Source organism: Pempheris klunzingeri, chromosome 13, assembly GCF_042242105.1.
Source record: "Pempheris klunzingeri isolate RE-2024b chromosome 13, fPemKlu1.hap1, whole genome shotgun sequence".
Lineage (NCBI taxonomy): Eukaryota > Metazoa > Chordata > Actinopteri > Acropomatiformes > Pempheridae > Pempheris > Pempheris klunzingeri.
Window position 1 is genome coordinate 23,833,382 of NC_092024.1, and position 21,247 is coordinate 23,854,628.

Below are 21,247 nucleotides of genomic sequence, written 5' to 3' on the forward strand. Positions count from 1 at the left end.
CCTCACTATAAAGTCTCTAATTATATAAAAGACACATGCACACAGACTGTTACCATCCTTGTGGTGAAATAAAAATATTAATATCATTTTCATACAACTAATTTATCTCTTAAACAGATGAAGTTTCCAACTGAAACCCGTTTCCCACCTTAGAACATTTTCGTCCGGTAAACACAAATCCTCGTTACACCGCCGTCAACTTTCGACAAAAACACAACTTTAAACGCGTTATTTTCCCTCTAAGATGTTCATACAAACTATTTAACTCGGCCTACTTCATCTAAATGTACACATAAACTCCCCAAAGTGACATATTTTAGGTTAAATTAGTGGCTAAATGTGGCGTTTGGTGGTGTGCACATTTAAGCTAGCTGTAGCAACCTTGTGTTTTCCGGTAGAAGGGTTTTCAAAATAAAAGTAACATTGAGCCGCTTCTTCTATGGGAAAAAATACGATAAATTATAATTTCACTGATTAAATTGATGATCTATGCCTGCAATTTCTGACAGATTTAGTTTAGTAAAAATAAATGTAGCTGCTGAAAATTAGCTGCAAACGATTACATGCACATACAGAATTAACTAAAAGAAAATAAACTTTAAAAAAGATACAGGAGTATAATTAGTTTTAGTCTGGTGCATCTGTTTGTTCAGACTGGAGCATCTACATGCCTTCAAAATGTGTTTTTATTGTAATACCACTTAACTCTCCCCCCTGATAAATACCCCCAGATTATATTAAAAGACTAAAACCTATTCTGAAGGTAGTAAAATGTAATCTAAAACTAAAGATTTTTTGGGGGAAAAAAGCAAAATGGAAATAATCTGGAAACTAACTAACAAAACTAAATTAAAAAATTTAAACTAATGTAAAATACATACATTTGCCATAACTTTCCTTGTTGTATTAACTTATTTTTGTAATTTAATTCATCCTGTTTTTGCAGTTTTTTTTTAAATCAAATATCTTAATCTGTATTAAAATAAACCCATGAAATCCAAACTTGAACTATTATATGACACTATTATATTTGTTGCAACAAGGTTATTGATATCTTAAAGGTTTTAACAGTAGCTCAAAGTATTGATGGGTTGTATATAAACATAAATGTTATCACAATGTTACTTAATTTATTCTTATTTAGTTTAATACGTTTTTTTTTTTAAGAGAGGCGCATCTAGGAGCACAAATTCAGTGTATTCCCTAATTTGTGTGCTCTTATTTTGGTGGGACCCGGATGTTTGAGTGCAGTCACTTTCTGTGCACCTGACAGAGGCCCAGTTTTGACGCAGGTTGTAAAAGCTGCTGTAACCCAAGCTCACTGAGTGCTGCTCATTTCCCTTCACTCACACACAGCTGAGCGCCCCCTGCCGGCCCGGAGGACACAGGACGCCACAGCAACTGCAATGATTATTGAGAGTAGTTTGAAAATCAATAAATGCAATATTAAGTGTATTAGTGCTGCTCTGAACTCGGTTGTAGTTCTGTAATCTGGAAACGTGGATTATGAATAAAGCACATTTTGAATTTAATTAAATGGTTTGTTTCCCCAAACTAATAATAAATAAAATAATCCATAAAATTAATCTGGTTGCAGAATTTGTTAACTTTTTTGTAAATTGACTTTAGAGCATGTTTTTCTCTTTTGGTTTGGTTTAAAGAAATAATTGGATATCACTTAAAGTAAATGATAGATCATCTTATGGCATATGACAAGATTAATATAATAATCTTTATGGGTAAATATATTAATTTAAGCAAACAGAGAAACAGTGAATCCTCTTTTGTTTGGTCAATAAATGATTTTTAATTAATTTTCTCATCACGTGAAAAACTGTAAGAAAGATTTACAGGGGTATATCTTTTTTATTGTGTTTTTTCATGCCCCATGTGTTCGAAGTCAGTGCCCCTGTTTGTGTGTGTGTTTCTGATCAATAATAGATTAACCCATTGGGACAGCAGTGGACCAACAGCTCCTGTGTTCTGTGAGGTAAAATCCCTGTTTTTGTGAATGGAGTCTGGTGTGCAGAGAGCGATATAACGGCTGTTTGTGGTTAAACCAAAAGGATCTTCCAGGTCTCTCTCTGTAGGGACCCTTTCCATAATGCTGTCACACACTTGTTATGAGACACTTAATTCAAATTAACCCTTTTGCTGGCATCTGAACTAACCCTTTAAAACACCAAAGCCACATAAAGTCCTGTGTTCTGCTAGGTAAAATAAGTGTTTTTGTGAATGTAGTCTGGTGTGTGTGCAGAGAGCGATATAACGTCTGTTTGTGGTTAAAGCAAAAGGATCTTCCAGGTCTCTCTCTGTAGGGATCCTTTCCATAATGATGTCACACACTTAGAATAACACTCTGAGCCTGTCAGTGGATCAAACAAGCTCTTTTAGTGGACCTACTGTCATTTTTATACCTACGAGCCTTTTAAACACCAAAGTATATAAAAAAAATAGGGCTCAGGTTTGAAAATATTAAATATATCCTTTAAGAATTCCCTTCATTCACTGGAGCCAGTAAATAAACACCATAATTCCTCCTCTCATATTCTCCATTACGGCTCTAATCCTCAGGAATGTGAGCATTTATATTTTTATGCACATTTTTTTCTGTGGGATTTACAAAAACAATGACTTCTTCCAAATCTGAGTCAATTTGTTTTTTTGTTTGTTTTTTATCACAAATGCATAAATGAAATATCAAAACATGAGTCCTAGAAATCACAAGACTGCTCCGAGCCTCATTGGTGGATAATTAGACATTAAATTAGGCACCATTTCCACCTCCATGACGGCACAGCTGAAGCCTCGTTCCTCTGCAGGTCAGAACTCCATCAGGTGTGTGTAGGGGCCGTTGGTGTCGAGCTTTAGCACCTGTCTGTTGCCATACGTGCCGTGTTTCACCGTCACGTTGGCTCCGCTCAGTTCCTTCTCGCACAGAGAGACGAACTCGCCGTAGAGCCGCAGCCCGTCCTCTTTGTTGATGTTGTTGTGGTACTGCATGGCCCTGCCTTTGGACTTCCCGCCCAGCGTGGCCTGCGGGACGACCAGCAGGCTGCCGGGAAGCTCCAGCACCGACACCAGCTTCCCCGAGTCGGACTCACACAGCCGCAGGTTCAGCAGCGTGGACACTGGACGGCACAAGGAGGGGACACACACAATATTTACATCATACACTGAAGGAGTCGCAGTGAAAAGAGCTCAAATATGCAGGTCAAGGTCAAGTCCACACGCTGAAAAGTTTTATCCAGGTGTGGTTGACAAGATGCTGAAGGTTTGTTGTGATTTGCATATCTTAGTTACTGTTATTCAAATATGGTTTATAGGTGAGGACTGTTTATAAGAAGTGGACGAAGCCAACGTGACGTCACTCGTTGGTTTGTGGATGGACGTTTTGAAGATTTTTAAAATCGCCATCTTGTTTTAATGACAAGAGCCAGAAGTGTATTTTTGTTGTTGTTTTTAAATTGCATCATGTTCAAGTCATACAGTTATCTGCAAATAAAACATTCTGTAGGTGTACAGTTTGAAAAATATAAGATAAAATAAAACTATATAAAACATTTTACAATTACCAGAAATTACAAAGAAAAAAATTACAAGCCTCACAAATTTCTACTGTTTTCATTGCTTTACTGTCCTTCAGACCAAATAATGTTCAAATATAGTCTCTGATTTCGATTTTAAAATTGTTCTATGTGTCACATCTTTTTAGTCTCATTTGCATTTGTCATATAATAAGAAGTTTGGGTTGAAATACAATGTTTTTTTCTTCTAAATGAATAATTGAGCCACTCAGTATCTTTAAAAAAATGTTCAAAATTTGACCAAAATAATCTTTCACACATGCATTCATAAAATAAATGACAAATAGTTCAGTTTTGATGTTGCAGAATACACATTTTCCAGTTTGGAGCCAGAAGTGGTGCAAGAGTTTCTCCCCCTGCCTCTGATTGGTTATTCAGCAGGTAGCCCCGCCCCTCCTCTTCCTGGTGTATCTTCCTCTAACTGGACCACAATTTACTAAATGAACTTCCTGCTGTGCTGAAGAAGATTGTAAACTAGAGACTGAGAGCAGAAACTCATCAGGAAAATGTTCACTGAGCTGATAAATCATTGACTTCCATCCAATCAGTCAGCAGAGACATTATTAATTAAAGCACTTTTGAGGCCTGGAGGCTACGTCCACTTCTTGGGTGGATGTTAAGAGGCTAGAAATGCTCACTGACCCATCTTGGGCAGGATGTCGTCTGTGGCTCCTTTAAAGAAACAGACGTAGATCACCATTCCCCTCTCGATCTGAAAACAGAAGCACACAGACCTCCAGAAGTCACCACTTTGCTATTTCTTTCTAAAACTCAATAACTCTCTGCAGCTGAATCCAATGCAAAACTGCTTTTGTGCAATTTATCTCTTATATTCTGTAGAAAATTTACTCTAACACACTGATTTCTTTTAATTTTCAGCTTTTAACTGTGCAAACACCACTGTGTCTTCATCAGAGTCAATATAAATGAAGAGGTGATGCAAAACAACATATGAAGACAACCTGGAACAGGTCACAGGTGCAATATTGATTCTATTAGTTAGTTATGGTCACTTCAGGAACAAGTCTGTGGTGCATTTACGTGTCAGAATAAAAACATGTAAACACAGAATGAGCTGTTCAGGTGCAGGAGGTGGACACGTCCGCTGCTCACCTGGACAAACTGGGCCTCTGAGAGCTCCTCAGCTGGTTTCACCTGCAGTCTGGCCTGCAGACACTGCTGCAGCACCGCCCGGGCCGCAGGAGCAGCAGCAGGAGCACCGCCTTTCTCCGACATCCCAGGTTGAAGTTTATCCTCCCTGGTTTCAACTCTTATGACAGAATAACAGAAGAGGAGGAACCCGCTTCAGCCTGGGGAGTTAAACACCAGTCAACGGATCAATGCTGATTTACAAAGTGCCCGAAATGATCGATGAGTAGCAAAGAAAAAGAAGAAGAAAACACATGCAACACACTTCCGGATTAACGTCAGCTGAAGCTGCGTAAAGGTGCTCGAGGCTGCGCACTGTTTTCGCAGTCTTCCTCTTTCTTGGGTTATTTTTTATTAGTATTGTTTTTAAGCAACAGAAATAAATATAAATACAGTTAATTACATTACTTTATTATATTACTATATACCTCATGTATTTAATGGAACCTGTTCATAGTAATTCCATATTTATTCCAGCATCACCTCACTTCTTGTCTTCTTCACACTCTTTGTCATAGCTTTTTACATTTATACTATACAGATATTTAAACATTTACATTGTACATAAACCTTAGATGTTACTCTTTTTTGATTAAGTTAAATGTGTGTTTACTAGTACACATGAACAGTGCAAAACTGAAGTCAAATTCACATATTTGGCAAATAAAACTGATTCTGATTCTGAAAAATACAATGAAAACAATTTCAATTTACAAAACACACACACACAAAAAACAATATAGCAAAAGAGGAAGAGGAACATAAAAATTATCAAGAGCAAAACCAAAACAAAAAACTAAAACAAACTGAAACAGAAAGTTTCCAAGTGTGGAAGCCATTTTAATGAATTACATTATCTAACTAAGATCCAGGTGGTTTTGAAAATTGCATATAAATTTGTCATTTTATTGATTTATTGATTTGAATATAGAAAATAAGAGACCTAGCAGAGAGTTAGTGCACATGCTGGGGCAGAGGACTAGAAATCGATTAGTAGCACATATATTAATAGCTAAACAGTAGTTAATCAATGTCGTTTAAGGACAGAATTAAGAAAAACAACACTAATTTAAGTTATAAAATCAAAAACTAGATCAATTTTTAAAGAACGGCCATTAAAAACACACGCATGCGCAAGTTTGATGCGCGCCAAGCTAGCTAGCTAGCTGAGTAGCATCCAAACAGCCAAACATGGCTCAGCTCACATACAGCAGACTGGCTCATTTACTGAGAATATCCGTTAACAAACAGTCCGTTTTACGAACAGGAAGAGAGATAAAACACACACCTGCGTGTTGTGTACAGTTCGTCCGCTGCCAGGTGAGATTAATGTCTGATTTCTGCCTGTTTCTGTGAGCTAGCTAGCCAAACAGCTTCATGGTGACGTCAAGCTAAACAGGAAATACTAACAAACCCGGAAGTAGTCAAAACAAGAGCGATTAGAGTCAAATAAAATTATTTATGAGTGATGATGTATATCCAAAACATAATCGTATCTCAACGTATCGTATTTATATTTGATTATATGCTGTTCTTCGTATAAATTATGTCGTATACATGTGCATGTGTGAATTTCTTGAAATGCCAAAGATGTTATTTTGAAACCCAGAACCGGAAGTATGAAGTGTCGTCACTCAGACTTGACTTGTATAAACACTGCTGCTCAGTACACATATATATAAATGTGGGTAGATATTTACATTATATGCATTTATTTATGTTAATTAACCATCAGCTTGTTTATAATGTGGTCTAATGGGGTTTCAATGAGTTATTGTTTTCTTTCTTGTTATTTATTTATTACCAAAGTAGTGTAGCAGCACCAGCAGCAGTAATAATAATAATAATAATGCTAGAAACAATTCAGGTTGTATTTGTGTGAGTACTAAAACTCCACAGATTGTTCCTTTTTATAACAATTCATCTTCTATTACAGGTTTACAAATTGTAACCAGTGGCTTAACTGTACATTTTCACAACGTGGCAGCCTAAAAGTTGGTTTTATTAATAACTTTTAGCTGATCTATAAAGCAGTGGTAAATGAAGGGAGAAGGGATTACTAACTGAAAACCTCATTTAAATGCACCTAATTATAAAGTGGTATTTGATAATTTAACTCTTCTAGAGTAGTAGTCCTTGTTTGAGTTTTGAACAGTTGTGATGGGCAGCCCATAATCCAGACTCCATGTCAGATTCAGTCAATTTAACGCTGTTTTTCTCAGCAGTGAAAGCATATTGATAGTATCATATATCTTTGGGTGATTTCTGAGATGCTTGGGACTACTGGTAAATTCAGCATGAATATGATCAATCAAGTTGGATTTGTTTTTATCGAAATTGACAATTAAGATTTTGAGGATATATATATCTTAAAGCATAATCTGTTCATTTTAGATATGATTCTTTTATTGGAACAAGTCATTCATTTTTACCCCACAGTGTACTTTCTCTGTCGTTAATCTTAACTTTGTCCTTCTGAAACCTACAAAAAAGTCTTATTTTCAGCTGTCAAACTGTTGCGTTCTTGTGTTATTGTTTGTCACAGAGGTCAGTGGACAGTAAAGCGTTGCAGGAGAGGCAGAGGCAGCAGATGGCGAAGGGTCTTCCCAAACAGAAGCCGATCGCAGGTGTCAAACAGGTCATCGTCGTGGCTTCAGGGAAAGGTGGCGTGGGCAAGTCCACCACCGCAGGTGCACCACGGATTTCCTGCTTCAATCTTCAGTTTCAACCAGCCTGTTTTTCTTTCAGTTTGTAGTCAGTCGAGTTCAATGTCTGTCTTTCTGTCTCTGCAGTGAATTTGGCTCTTGGATTAATGGCAAACGATCCGGTAAGGAATCTCCTGTCACACAAAACAGTCAGTGCACATGGTGAGGTGGGGGTACACAGGTAACCCTTTTCAGATAAGTGTTAGTAACAACATGTTCTTATGTAGGAAATATGCATTAAAACAGTCGGCCATTTTGAAATGTGGACAGCAAGCATGAAGCCAACTGACCTGCTTATGGGCTCAGATATTTTCAGAATAAATTAGTTATAATTACCTTTTCACAGACTGTCAGACTGTTTTTCTTTCTTTCTTTCTTTCTCTCAGACTAAGTCCGTCGGCCTGTTGGATGCCGACGTCTACGGCCCATCGATCCCCAAACTGATGAACCTGAGGGGGAACCCGGATCTGTCTGACAGTACGGCACATCGTTTATATTTGGGCGTCGAATGTCACCTGATCGCTGTGTTTTTAATGGAGGTTTCTGACGAAGTAAACTGGCTTCAGCTGTTTTATCTTTCTTCTTCCAGACAATCTGATGATCCCGCTCACCAACTACGGGATTCCTTGGTGAGTCCATCACTCTTAACCCTTCGTGTTCTCGTACCTGTTCTTTACCTGTTCTGGCCCCGTCTTTTTACCCTCCGCCCGCTCCTCTGTCTCAGCATGTCGATGGGGTTCCTGGTGGAGGATGTGGCTCCCATCGTGTGGAGGGGGCTGATGGTGATGTCCGCTATAGAGAAACTGCTCAGAAAGGTAAGACGGGTTTCTCAGACGGATGGTTTGTTACCGTCCATCTGAGGAAACTGAATCAAGTGTGTGTGTGTGTGTGTAGGTGGACTGGGGGTCACTGGATTATCTGGTAGTCGACATGCCTCCTGGGACAGGAGACGTCCAGTTGTCAATCACCCAGAACATCCCAATAGCAGGTCAGTCTCACACACACACACACACACACACACACACACACATTGCTATACTTAATAAAAACATAATGTAAATAATTTTACAGTTAAAACCACTTAAATTGATCACAGTTACAGTGATCAACTGCTTCTATGGTTAAAAAACTCTGGGAAGAATCAGTCCATTCATTTTTGGGCTGTTTCATACATGACAACATGTGGAAAGCTTTTTTTAAAATGTTATTCCCATGATCCTTCACCACGTCCCTCCTGCCGACTACCTGAGGCTGCTGTTGCGCACACACTGAAATCATGGTGGGAAAAAGAAAGTCATTTTCTCTCAATGAAAAAACCCTTCAGATTCTCTCAGTGAACCGCGGACGCACCAGAAAAGTTCGGCACTCAGATGACTCAGTTTAACCTTGTGGGCAAAACTGTCTGTTTCATTACTTTATATTCATAAAATAAATAAATAAATGTTACTTATTTAATGGTACATTTTATGTTTTATGTCTTCGTAAGTCTAATAGTGTTATATTATTAAATTAATTAATTTATTAATGTTAATTAATCTTTTTTTTTAATTTTGTAAAGCACTTTGAACTACATTGTATGTGTTAAAGGTGCTGTATAAATAAAGGTTATTTAATTTTTAGTTTTTTTATAATAATTAAATGGTTATCTGAATTAGAAATAAAGAAAAGGAAAAAAATAGCTGTAATAATCATCTCCTTATAGTGATCAGTCCGACCTGGACAGACAGACTGGACACCTGTCCAGCAGGTGTGAACGAGGCAGGCAGGAAAAAGGGGCCGAAAGTTCAGGTGTGTTTCGTTGTGCAGGTGCGGTCATCGTGTCGACGCCGCAGGACATCGCCCTGCTGGACGCTCGCAGAGGAGCCGAGATGTTCAAGAAAGTCCACGTGCCGGTAATCTGTGTGTGTGTGTGTGTGTGTGTGTGTGTGTGTGTGTGTGCACACTAGAAACTGTGTGTAAAGATGGACTACATGTGTGTTAGCTTCCGTTTTATAGCATCTAAAACGAAGCTGATCAAATGTAACGTGATAAGAAGTAACTAAAGTGACAGACACCATCTTTTCTAACATGAAGGACTTGGACTTCATCACCTGTACGTATAGATCGTATAGAAGAAGTGGACGTAGCTTCTGGGTCTGAACAGATGGAACTGATTGGATGGAAGTCAATGAGGAAAATAATCCGACTTCTCTCCTGATTTATCAGCTCAGTGAACATTTTCCTGATGAGTTTCTGCTCTCAGTCTCTAGTTTATAGTCTTCTTGATGCTCATTTAGTAAATTATGGTCCCATTTAGAGGAAGATAGACCAGGAAGAGAGGCCTCTTCCTTTACTGCCACCAGCGGGTGATCCAGATGTTTCGGAGCTGTCATGTTATCCATCTTTATATAAAGTGTACGGTCATAAATCTGCTGTGTCTGTCTGGCGTTCCTGCAGGTTCTCGGCCTGGTGCAGAACATGAGCGTGTTCCAGTGTCCCAACTGTAATCACCAGACTCACATCTTCGGCTCAGACGGGGCCCGACAGCTGGCAGACACTCTGGGAGTCAAATTATTAGGTAACAACATCCATTAAGTTTATCTCCAAGCAGACAAACACAGGTGATACAGGCGGACACTAAGACAATAACACCCAGATGTCTGAGATACTGAGGGTGACTGGATCCTGTGTAGGAGGAAAGTAAAAGGAAAGTTTTAAGATGTTGTCCCTGAAAATGTGTTTGAAGCCTGTTAATCTTCCGTCCAGGTGACATTCCTCTTCACCTGAACATCAGAGAGACGTCAGACAGAGGACAGCCGGTGGTCGTCTCCTCTCCTGACAGCCCAGAGGTCTCTAATCTGTTCAATCCACTCTCTTCTACTCTATTTTATTTAATTTATTGCACAGCTTGTGGTGGGAATTTGTCAAAATACAGATGGGTGAAGATTAGAAAACATTAAAATGGTCTTACATTCTGTTTGGGGAGGTTTTAAATATGAATTTATTGGCTGTACACCTGGTCTGAAATTCACTTAACTTAAATAAGTTCAGACAGAGTCACATTCCTCTGTTTTCCTGTTAGTCTGCGGTTTGTTCACAGTCTGGTTTTACTTCTTCCATAACTTTAAACCCCCCTTTTTCTCTCCATTCAGCTGTTAACCTATCAAAATATAAATATGAGGAAGACTAAATAATGTGCAGGAAACGTTGCCGGTAAATAATCGTCCAGCTCCACCAACATTTTGAGCAGAAGACGAGCTGTATTCACTCTGACAGACAGCAGGACTGCATTCAGCTCTTTATTCAGAGTCACAACAACAACTCAGGGCTCTGAATGAAATTAGTATTCTCAGATTTTTCCTTACGTATAACTTCATACTGACAAGTATTTACCTTAAGCCTTAAAGTCAACCTGCTGATACATGTCGACGCCCTGATTGGTCAATTAAAGCTCTACGGTTATTTCTGCACGAGACCGTTAGTATGGACGCAATTCTAATAAGCAATACCATCACGTTATTGCAAAACGATCATTACATCATCTGTGTGTGTGTGTGTGTGTGTGTTAACTCGTAGACGGAGGCGTACAGGAAGGTGGCGTCTGCTGTGGTCCAGAGACTTGAGGAGGTCAACGCTTGATTGACAGCTCCAACAGGAAGTGGGAACACACTCCATCACACTCGGAAGAAACTGACATGTGACATGCAGATATGAACACACACACACACACACACACACACACACACACACAGGACAAAAACACACACGTGTAAACGCACAAACGTCTTCGCTGACTAAACGCACAATGAGTTAAATCCAAAGCACGACTGCTAACAGTGCACGCTGAGTAAACTGTGTTAGTGCGACAGTATTACTGAATAAATGTGATTTATTTAGCTGTGTGAGGATATTTAATAAAAACACTTCACTAAAGTCTGTTTTCTTTTTTGAAATATGTATTTTTGTGTTTAACATATTTAAACTTCATTACCCAGAGTTCCAATGCATGTCTGAGTGAGTGTCTGAATAAATGGAATAATAATAATAATAATGTCATATTGCTGTGAGTGAGATTTTTCCATGATCTCTAAATACGAGCAATAAAACAGCTGCAGTTTTACATCAGAATGTCTTTGTGATGCTTTTAATATGAAATTGAATGAACAATAATGTTGTCAACTTAATATCCAACTGTTTTAGTGCTTTTAAAGTGGGGAAGTGAAGCTGATGAAACTGTCTCATGTATGTATATATGATTTATGATATTTAAGATTTTCTTCTTTATTGATTACTTGGATGATTCAAATAAACTGAGGAGTTCTGATGTATCGAAATGGGAAAAATAGAAATGATGAAGTTAGCACAGGGTCAGAGAAACGCTCAGCTCAGCAAAGAAAGCAATGAGATCAGATAGTATAAAATAAAATAGGTAATAAATTCTAACTCATCACTTATCCTACTTTACCTCCGTTATCTGAAATCAAGGAAATTAAGTTCAGCGTTGCTGCTGCTGAGTGAAATGACTTAAGTTAACTGAACTGAAGTACAGAAGGTGGTTTAAAATCATTTCACAGGCGACTCGGGGAGGTAAAACACAGGACAACTAAAATAGCGGCGTCTTATGTGAACTTGTCGAGGAAAATATACATATACAAAATATAACATAATACTTGATGGCAAATTCAATCTGCAACAGTGCTGCTAGCTACTAAAACACCAAAGGTTAATTATCAATGAAGACATGAAGAATATGACAATATATATATGTGTGTGTGTGTGTGTATAAAAAAACAGTGCGTAACACATGTATCAGACCTCCACCCAGTGGAAGGTGTTTGCCTCCCCTGCCCTAAATTAACAGTATTGCTGATTACCAGATTATTTCTTTAGTTCCTGTGATGGTTAACCTCCAGTATGTGCAGCTCTTTAATCACAATGATGGATCTGAAATGATGGAAAAGGAATCTGGAGTAGAGGAACTGATGGACTGGACAAGTCAGAGTCCAGACTTGAATCCTATCGAACAGATCTGGGATTTATTGGATTAAAAAATAGATCACACACTAATTTAATCCAAAGCAAGTCTGTGGGAACAGCTGGGAACTATTTGGAGCTCAATAACAAAAGAGACGGTGGAAAAGTCCATGAAAACAATCAGGGAGGTCAAACTAGATATTAAGATTTCTGGTTAAAACATGTGAATAAGGACTATTTAGTTGTTCCAGTTTGTTATTTGCCTAATAAATAATAATACAATGTTTAATTAGAAACAAGTTTTTGACAGATTTCTAAAATGTTTGTGTTTTCTCGTTTTTATGACAGCTGGTCTGAGACATTTGTTAAGCACTGTATATGACATTAAGAATAATAATAATACTAAAAAGACAAGAATATGACAATATGTACATCTATATATGTCAATATAGATAGATATATGTAGATATAAATATGACAATAAGAATAATAATACTAAAAAGACAAGAATATGACAATATGTACATCTATATATGTCAATATAGATAGATATATGTAGATATAAATATGACAATAAGAAAAATAATACTAAAAAGACAAGAATATTTCATGTAAGTATGTTGGACACAGAAAAATGGCGCAACATTACCGCCTTGAAAAGTCGACGTAAAAGAGGAAATAAGAGTATTTTAGTCTCAACAGAAGTCCAATTAAGTCCAATTAATGTGAAATTTTGTCTTTTCCAGCTTGGCTGACCCGAGGTTAGCTCTCTGTTCCTGTGTCCTGCTGTTAATTTCGTTTTGTGATGACCATCCGTGCCTGGAGATCGCCAAACTTTGGCCGCATGGTGTCACAACTTTTGCTGTTAAAAGTAAAGAAAGTCTTCATGAGGAGACTTTTTAGAAAGACGTTCTTCTGTTCTTCTGCAAGTCACTAATATAAAAACTCTTCCTCGTCACTCGACCTTCCAGTAACCACTCAGACCATTTCTACACAGCAGCTCGTATCAGGATATGACTGATCAGACTGCTCACAGGGAACCGATGGAGATAATATCAGGGATCTGGATGAGTGATGAAGACGGTTGAATGTGCGCCGCTTTGTTTTCATTTCATGTTTTCACACCTTCCTCAGATGTGGTCTCAGCCATCGGCCTCCACCGGGCTCCACCCTGACGAGAAGAAGAGGAAGTGGTCAGACCAGTGCATCCTCTTTCAGCACCAAAACATAAACACAAACTCTCTCTGACACAGTTTGGTCCTTCTTTTCAAAAGCATTAATACATCCAGGTGAATTTAACTCCATTCTGTTTATGTGTAAATGGTTAACTCGTCTGTTTTTTTTTGTCTTTTACACAGAGTCAGGTCTGATTCGTTTAAAACAAACTCTACTACAGCAGATTCGTTACCATCTTCCTTTTATGTACCTGCCAAACTGCTTCATAATGCTGAAAAAAAACCAATGGAGATATTTTGGGAAACGACAAAAACCCATATATGACGCAGGCTTTGTTTTCCCCCAGCTTGTTTCCAGAGTTGTTTGGCTGCAACACGCCCGTCCATACCTGTCCAGTCTCCAGCCTGTATTCTGCAGTGTAACAGACATCTGGTTCTCTCCCGACTCTCCTGGATGATTGTAGCTCAGGTCCAGCTCTCTCAGATGGGAAGGGTTGGACCTCAGAGCTGAAGCCAGGGACTCAAAGCCTTCCTCTGTGATCTGACAGCCGGAGAGGCTGCAAACACACACACACAAAAAGCAGATATTACTTACACTGATGTGTATGTTGGACAGAGTTTAGTGTTTTAAGGTGCCCTGCTTTTCATATTTGTATTTGACTTAGTATTTTATCCCAGTAGTTGTGGTCCGTCCAGCTATTTGCAGCTGTGCAAATGTCCGATCATCTCAGGGTACTATGAGGGTTGGGGTAGCACTATTGACTCCTTGGGTGTATAATCTAAACTACAGAGATTCAAAATCCATGTGACATGCAAGAGGCAGTTTAGAGATGACAATAGTGGTTCAAAATGAAGAGGCAGTAACGGTGATCTGACCTGAGAGTTTCCAGTGTGCAGCTTGGACTCCTCAGTCCAGCAGACAAGAGCTTCACTCCTGAATCCCGCAGGTCGTTGTTACTCAGGTCCAGCTCCGTCAGACTACAGGACTGGGAGCTGAGAATCGAGGACAGAGATTCGCAGCTTCTTTCTGAGAGGTTACAGCCGCTCAGCCTGGAAGAACAACGGAAAAGTTAAAGCACAAGTAACTCGTCTCTCCTGCTGAAAAGATTGGTTGTGCATTTCAAATATTCTCTGGAAATGCGAATATCTGTGTGCTTACACAGCTTTCTTGGAGGCTTTGACCACTGGCAGCAGAACGAGAAGAGCCTCCTCTGAAGCAGAGTATTTCTTCAGGTCAAACACGTCCAGATCTTTCTCTGATGAAAGTAAGATGAAGACCAGCGCTGACCTTTGAGCGGGATGGAGTTTCTCAATGGAAAGTCTTCCTGAACTCAGGGACTGTTGGATCTCCTCCACTAGAGAACAATCATTCAGTTCAATCAGACAGTGGAACAGATTGATGCTTCTTTCCAGACACGGCTCCGCCTCAATCTTCTCCTGGATGTACTTGACTGAATCCTGATTGATCTGTGAGGTTCCTGAGTCTGTCAGCAGGCCTCGCAGGTGAGCCTGATTGGTCTGCAGTGAAAGGCCCAGGAGGAAGCGGAGGAACAAGTCCAGGTGTCCATTTGGACTCCTTAAGGCCTTGTCCACGGCACTCCGGTAGAACTGTGTGAGTGCAGGTTTGTCTAGTCTTCTTCGCCTTCTCAACTTCTGGGAGGCTGCTTGTTCTTCTGACAGCTGGTTGACACCAGAGTTGATGAAGGTCAGATGGACATAAAGAGCAGCCAGAAACTCCTGAATGCTCAGATGGACGAAGCAGAAGACCTTGTTCTGGTACAGTCCTCTCTCCTCTTTAAAGATCTGCGTGAACACTCCTGAGTACACTGAGGCTTCTTTGATATCGATGCCGCACTCTGTCAGGTCTGTGTCATAGAAGATCAGGTTCCCTTTCTGCAGCTGCTTGAAAGCCAGTTTTCCCAGAGACTCGATCATCTTCCTGCTCTCTGGACTCCAGTGTGAATCTGTCTCAGCTCCTCCATCGTACTTGATTTTCTTCAGTTTGCACTGAACCACCAGGAAGTGGATGTACATCTCAGTCAGGGTCTTGGGCAGCTCTCCTCCTGCTCTGTTTTTCAACACGTCCTCCAGAACCGTAGCGGTGATCCAGCAGAAGACCGGGATGTAGCACATGATGTGGAGGCTTCGTGACTTCTTGATGTGGGCGATGATCCTGTCGGCCTGCTCATCTGTGAATCTCTTCCTGAAGAACTCCTCCTTCTGTTCATCAGTGAACCCTTTGACCTCTGTCACCATGTCAACACACTCAGGAGGGATCTGACTGGCTGCTGCAGGTCGTGTGGTTATCCAGACGCGAGCGGAGGGAAGCAGGTTCCCCCTGATCAGGTTTGTCAGCAGCACATCCACCGAGGCTGCCTCGGTAACGTCAGTCAGCACCTCACTGTTGTAGAAGTCCAGAGGAAGTCGACACTCGTCCAGACCGTCAAAGATGAACAGAACCTTGAACTCTTCAAACCCGCAGATTCCTGCATCTTTGGTTTCAGAAAAGAATCGGTGAATGAGTTCCACCAAGCTGTACTTTTTCTCTTTCAGCACATTCAGCTCTCTGAAAGTGAAAGGAAACATGAACTGTGTGTCCTGGTTGGCTTTGTCTTCAGCCCAGTCCAGAGTGAACTTCTGTGTTAAGATTTTCTTCCCGATGCCGGCCACTCCCTTTGTGATCACCGTTCTGATCGATGGGGTTGAGGGTTTAAAAATATCTTCAAATCTGATTGCCTTTTCTGGTGAGGCTGGTTTCCTGAATGATTCTTCAATCTGTCTGACCTCGTGCTCGTTGATGACATCTGCAGTCCCTCCTTCTGTGACGAGGAGCTCTGTGTAGATCTGGTTCAGAGGGGTTGGGTTTCCTGCTTTGGGGACCCCCTCAAACACACACTGGAACTTCCTCTTCAGGTTAGTTTTAAGGTTACGCTGACAAACTGCAGCCTGACTTCCTGCATAAACACACAAGATATAAAGTAAATGAATTATACAAGAGTACATTAGTGAAGGTCCCCTTTATCCAGCATGTTGAATCTTTGGAACAATCCACTTACGGCTCTGCAGACGGTCAGCCAGCTCTTCCTGCTTCATTTCCCTCAGGAAGTTCTGTATGATCTTCAGAAATGCCTCTCTGCTGCTGCTCCTCTGCTCGTCCTCCTCCTCACTCTGACTCTGGAAGCATTCTGGGTGATCTGAACCCAGATTCATCTCGATCTGCTTCAGCTCTTCATTCATAAAAGTAGAAATGTTCTCCTGCAGGAGCTGGAAAAGTATTGAATTGGTTACACATAAATACATATTTCTCCTCTTTCCTATGGTGCTATGTATCCATCCAGATTGTTTTGGTCTGTTTTGGTACCCTAATCCTTGCCAAGATATTGGCCATAGAGATGTTTACCTTTTCGTGAATGCAAAAGACCTGAATGGCACTCAGCTCAACATCGTCTGTGTTTCCTCTTTTGTTGTATATTTCTTGGATGTATTTCCTGCTTTGTTGTGCTGTAGCTACAAACAGCAGCTAAAGTCAGAGTGTTTCTCCACATCCAAGATGATCCTCTGGTCGTCCATGGTGTTAAAAACCCTCTGACCAAGAATAATACTGATGTGCTGCTAGAAAATGCTGCTTTGGTGAGTCTCAAATAAAAACCTGCTTCTCTCATCAGTTACTCTGAAGTAAGGACCGAGCCAATATTTGAGAATTTGCTATATCATGCCATTTACAGCTGAAATAAAGTTTCTTGTGCGTGTACAGACCTTAAAGGTTGTTCCATGCTGCTGGGCAGACTGACCACTGGGAAGCTCAGAGCTCTCCTGGTCGACTCTGTGGAGGAATCAAAGAATTAGACAGAAGCTCTTCTTGTTGGACCAACTCAAGGCTACAAACACCACGAAATACTGCATCAAACAAAGGCTAAAAGAAAAAACGTATGTGATGTCAAACTGCTGTTTGCCTTGAAGAAAATAACAAAACATTAATAATCTTAACTTAAATGCCAATTACAACTTACTTTGTGTCAGATGATTGTGCTGGTTTAAACTCGATTAACATATCCCTGGAGCAGTTGCTCTTCAAGGACACATGGCTGGGTTCAGGTTCAGGTTCAGGTTCAGGAGGAACTGGTCTCTTTCGAATCCTGACAGAAAAACCCCATTTACTGAAGCTCACATATTATCTGCAAAATTGTGCCTGTGTGAAATGCTTCCAAAGTGTTATTTTTCTGATCACTTACTTTTGGTGGGATAAATGTCTGTCTTTGAACTCGATCAACATATCCCTTGAGCAGGTGCTCCTCAAGGACACATGGCTGGGTTCAGGTTCAGGTTCAGGAGAAACTGTCCTGAAAATGGAAAAACCCCATTTACTGAAGCTCATAGATGGTTTTCTGCAAAATTCTGCCTGTGTGAAAGACTGATCACTTACTTGTGGTGGGATAAATGTCCGTCTTTGAACTCGATCAACATATCCCTTGAGCAGGTGCTCCTCAAGGACACATGGCTGGGTTCAGGTTCAGGTTCAGGTTCAGGTTCAGGTTCAGGAGAAACTGGTCGCCTGTGAAAAAAAAAAAACAATTCTGTGAAGCTCACATGCCCAAAAAGACAAAATGCTATAATGTATGTGTGTGTATTTTCTGTGATTTTGGTGCTCCTAACATGACCGAACAGGCTGCGTTTCTTTTAAATGTGTTTCTTATAGATGTGAACAACTTGCAGCATCTTAAAGTGAAAGTGTTTCTAAATCATGGGTCATTCAGAAACTCTGAGGTTTGTTTGAGGACTGGTTTTACTTTCAGAATAAAGATGTATGTGAAGAAGAACGCTGCTCAAACTGAACACAGAGGTTTAGTAAAGTCTAAGGCGAATGTTTTATGGTCCAGACAGCCGACGTCTTTGCAGCAGAGGGTCGTCGTCCTTTAAAGCCCTGAGTGAGAATAACGGCGGTGCAGAAGAGTCGTGGACGGTTAGAGATCCTCATCTCACCTCTGGCCGGCGCCGCGGTCCCTGAGCCAGAGCCGTTTAACAGGAGGGACCCCCTCCTGTCCGTCCTCACACTGATCCATGCTGCTGAACTCACACACGTTAATCTGGAGGAAAGAGGAAACACGGATCTTTATGTATTTCAACTGGTATCATCCTTTAAGTAATCTGACATTATCAGCTGCTGCTCCACTTACTGGCTGTTACTGATAGAGCTGCACCACACACACACACACACACACACACACACACACACACACACACACACACACACACACACACACACACACACACTTTGCAGCCCCACAAACCACAGGTGGATTAACGAGATTACAACAGTTTAAAATATGATGTTTCTTTTTAATTTTCTGCATTTTATGCATGATGCACAAGTATATATTTCTATATTTATATTTAAGTTAACTATTTAATATATATTGATATTGGAGGTAACTTCTAAACCTACAAACAAATATTCATCAAAGTAAAACTGCAGTAAAAGACAGAAATACTTCAGTACTTCATGTTTGTACTTTCGCTTCCAGGAGAAGTTTTACATTAATACAGACGCAAACTCATCGATCCAGTCTCAATAAAAGCTTAAGAGACGGATATCAATGAATCTCTGGTGTGTTTACAGAAAAAAAACAGATATTGTTGCAGACGTGGCTGCAGTCCTCTTCCTCCTCCTCCTCCTCAGAGTTTACAGCTAAACTCACAGTTTTTGAGAAAAGAAGAATTTCTGGTTCGTCTCTGCTGAAACTGGACTAAAAACAGCTCAAGTTAAACTAAAACTAACGACTAACACCGACCGGACGTGATACTTTACCTCCAGCCTTCGTGTTGAGACGCACAAAGTGAGCTGCGCCACGAGTGAGCAGAAAGTGAAACTAAAGCTGCGGGCGCGCATGAGAACACAAATGTCAAACTCAACCACATACGGCCCGCGAGATAATGTCATGAGACTATTATTATATATTTATATATATTATATATATATATATTATATATTAAGAATGGCCTGTCAGTAAACAGCACTCCCACCTCTAATACTACAAATCCCACAATGCACTGAACAGCTGCCCGTGCAGCAGCCCCTCCTCCTGCAGGTATAATGACACACCGATCAGCGGATCAATGCATCGATCAGCGCTGTTATAGCGACACTTATGGCGCGTTTCCACTAGAACCTACTGAGCTCTACTCAGTAGGTTCTAGTGGAAACGAGCCATTAAGCTAGAACCCCCCAAAATAAATGACTAAACGAAAAGTGCACTTTGAAAACAGAGACTTTCAACAGTTTTACCTGTTTGTCTGTCGGAGGTGAACCTGTGTGTCTTGTTTGTGGAGCTGATGTGGCCATAATTAAAGAATATAAATATAAGACGACACTATGAGACAAAACGTGAGGATGAGTACAAAAATAAAAAAAATAATTTAAAATTCTATTTATTTTATTGAAGAAAAGTTGTTGAAGTTTGGCTGTTTACATTCATATTTCTGGATAAAATATATATTATTATTATTATTATTATTATTATTATTATATATTATATACTATAATAAAAGAGTCACTTTTAGAGTCTTCACTAAATGTTGTCTGCGACTTTGACCCTGTTTTACATTTTGGCCCTTTCTTTGATTGAGTTTGACCCCCCTGCTTTAAGGTGTTTCATCAGTCTTCGAGGAGCAGTGTCTCAACTGCGTTGTGATCAAGGTACAAACTTCATTGGAGCTAACAATGAATTCAAAGAGGGACTGAAGCAATCTGACATTGATTCAATTGAGACTTTTCTGGCAGAAAGGCAGCGTGAGTTTGTTTACAACGCGCCTTCAGCCAGTCACACAGGTGGTGTTTGGGAACGACAGATCCGCACCATCCGTAATGTACTTAGTGTAACAATTGCTCAGTGTCCAAGAGGGTGTCGTATCTTCTCTGATGATGATGATATGCAGTTGATGAAAGGAAACTTCCGCTGACAACGACTTAGTGAATAAAATAGGTTTATTGCAAAAAGGTCAGTTGTCTAACAGGGACCATGGAGGCCTGGGAAGACGTTCAGCCAATTCTAGGAACAGACAGCGTAACCCCCGGCCGAATCTGCTGTCTCTCTGTCCTCGTCTTCCTCGAGCCACCTCTCTGGTCACTTCTTTATACCCCCTTGACCATACATCCCAACATCTGGTTTTCATCCATATAACAGTTCTATTCTTTGTTTTAGGGGTACAAGAATATATTAGAAGGACACCATCCCCCAGTATCTAGTGAGGGGGAGCAAAGGTCAGATCTCCCCTGGCCAGGTCAGGCAATTCCCAGCCTCTCCGTCTCCAGATAATCGATCACAGATCCAAAACAGAGAAACACTGACCACTGCTACATCATATGCCCTAAAGGCACATATCAGACACTACATGGGCTAGATGATGCTTCTCTCAGAACACTTTTCTATGAAGCAATGGCCATTGTTAATAGTCGCCCTTTGACTGTTAATACCATCCGCTTCACAGCGCTCATCAGGGAGTTCAGACATCTTTTGCTCCTCCGCTGGCCTTCTCTGCCTACGACACAGCACACACCTATGTATTAGTTTTGCCTCCACCAATTACCCAAAACCCATTTGTTCTGAGCTCCATCAATGTTTGATTTCTGCCTTGGTGGCAGATCTGCTTGTGGCTGTCAGAAGACTTCTTCTTTAGATAG

General features: G+C 40.3%; 3 protein-coding genes across 3 annotated transcripts; 1 reads left to right on the plus strand and 2 right to left on the minus strand.

The window, feature by feature from the left end:
• Nucleotides 1–1,782: 1,782 nt before the first annotated feature.
• LOC139212427 (D-aminoacyl-tRNA deacylase 2-like) lies at nt 1,783–6,127 on the minus strand. The gene is made up of 4 exons (XM_070842970.1): nt 6,025–6,127; nt 4,701–4,897; nt 4,230–4,299; nt 1,783–3,131 (listed from the first exon to the last, which is right to left on the minus strand). The coding sequence occupies exons 2-4, from the start codon at nt 4,821–4,823 to the stop codon at nt 2,824–2,826; spliced, it is 501 nt and encodes a 166-aa protein (XP_070699071.1). The 5' UTR covers nt 4,824–4,897; nt 6,025–6,127; the 3' UTR covers nt 1,783–2,823.
• Nucleotides 5,900–11,528, plus strand: nubpl (nucleotide binding protein-like). Its single transcript, XM_070842968.1, has 11 exons — nt 5,900–6,056; nt 7,282–7,426; nt 7,529–7,563; nt 7,828–7,918; nt 8,031–8,070; nt 8,166–8,256; nt 8,336–8,429; nt 9,248–9,333; nt 9,878–9,998; nt 10,187–10,269; nt 10,997–11,528. The coding sequence occupies exons 1-11, from the start codon at nt 5,928–5,930 to the stop codon at nt 11,057–11,059; spliced, it is 978 nt and encodes a 325-aa protein (XP_070699069.1). The 5' UTR covers nt 5,900–5,927; the 3' UTR covers nt 11,060–11,528.
• A 143-nt stretch (nt 11,529–11,671) lies between these two features.
• On the minus strand, nt 11,672–19,441 carry LOC139212422 (NLR family CARD domain-containing protein 3-like). Its single transcript, XM_070842966.1, has 11 exons — nt 19,376–19,441; nt 18,550–18,653; nt 17,993–18,121; nt 17,802–17,909; nt 17,580–17,705; nt 17,326–17,392; nt 16,626–16,833; nt 14,729–16,523; nt 14,446–14,619; nt 13,959–14,126; nt 11,672–13,565 (listed from the first exon to the last, which is right to left on the minus strand). Exons 2-11 carry the CDS (start codon nt 18,627–18,629, stop codon nt 13,514–13,516), a joined length of 2,907 nt encoding a protein of 968 aa, XP_070699067.1. The 5' UTR covers nt 18,630–18,653; nt 19,376–19,441; the 3' UTR covers nt 11,672–13,513.
• Nucleotides 19,442–21,247: the final 1,806 nt, after the last annotated feature.

Coding starts and splice junctions, on each gene's coding strand:
- nubpl (XM_070842968.1), top strand. CDS start 5,928: ATGGCTCAGCTCACATACAGCAGACTGGCTCATTTACTGAGAATATCC. Junction 8,071..8,165: donor ACCAACTACGGGATTCCTTG/GTGAGTCCATCA, acceptor CCTCTGTCTCAG/CATGTCGATGGGGTTCCTGG. Junction 8,430..9,247: donor CCAGAACATCCCAATAGCAG/GTCAGTCTCACA, acceptor TTCGTTGTGCAG/GTGCGGTCATCGTGTCGACG.
- LOC139212427 (XM_070842970.1), bottom strand. CDS start 4,823: ATGTCGGAGAAAGGCGGTGCTCCTGCTGCTGCTCCTGCGGCCCGGGCG. Junction 4,300..4,700: donor CAGAGGCCCAGTTTGTCCAG/GTGAGCAGCGGA, acceptor TTCTGTTTTCAG/ATCGAGAGGGGAATGGTGAT. Junction 3,132..4,229: donor CGACATCCTGCCCAAGATGG/GTCAGTGAGCAT, acceptor TGTGCCGTCCAG/TGTCCACGCTGCTGAACCTG.
- LOC139212422 (XM_070842966.1), bottom strand. CDS start 18,629: ATGGATCAGTGTGAGGACGGACAGGAGGGGGTCCCTCCTGTTAAACGG. Junction 16,834..17,325: donor AGCATGGAACAACCTTTAAG/GTCTGTACACGC, acceptor ATACTTTTCCAG/CTCCTGCAGGAGAACATTTC. Junction 14,127..14,445: donor TGCACACTGGAAACTCTCAG/GTCAGATCACCG, acceptor GTGTGTTTGCAG/CCTCTCCGGCTGTCAGATCA.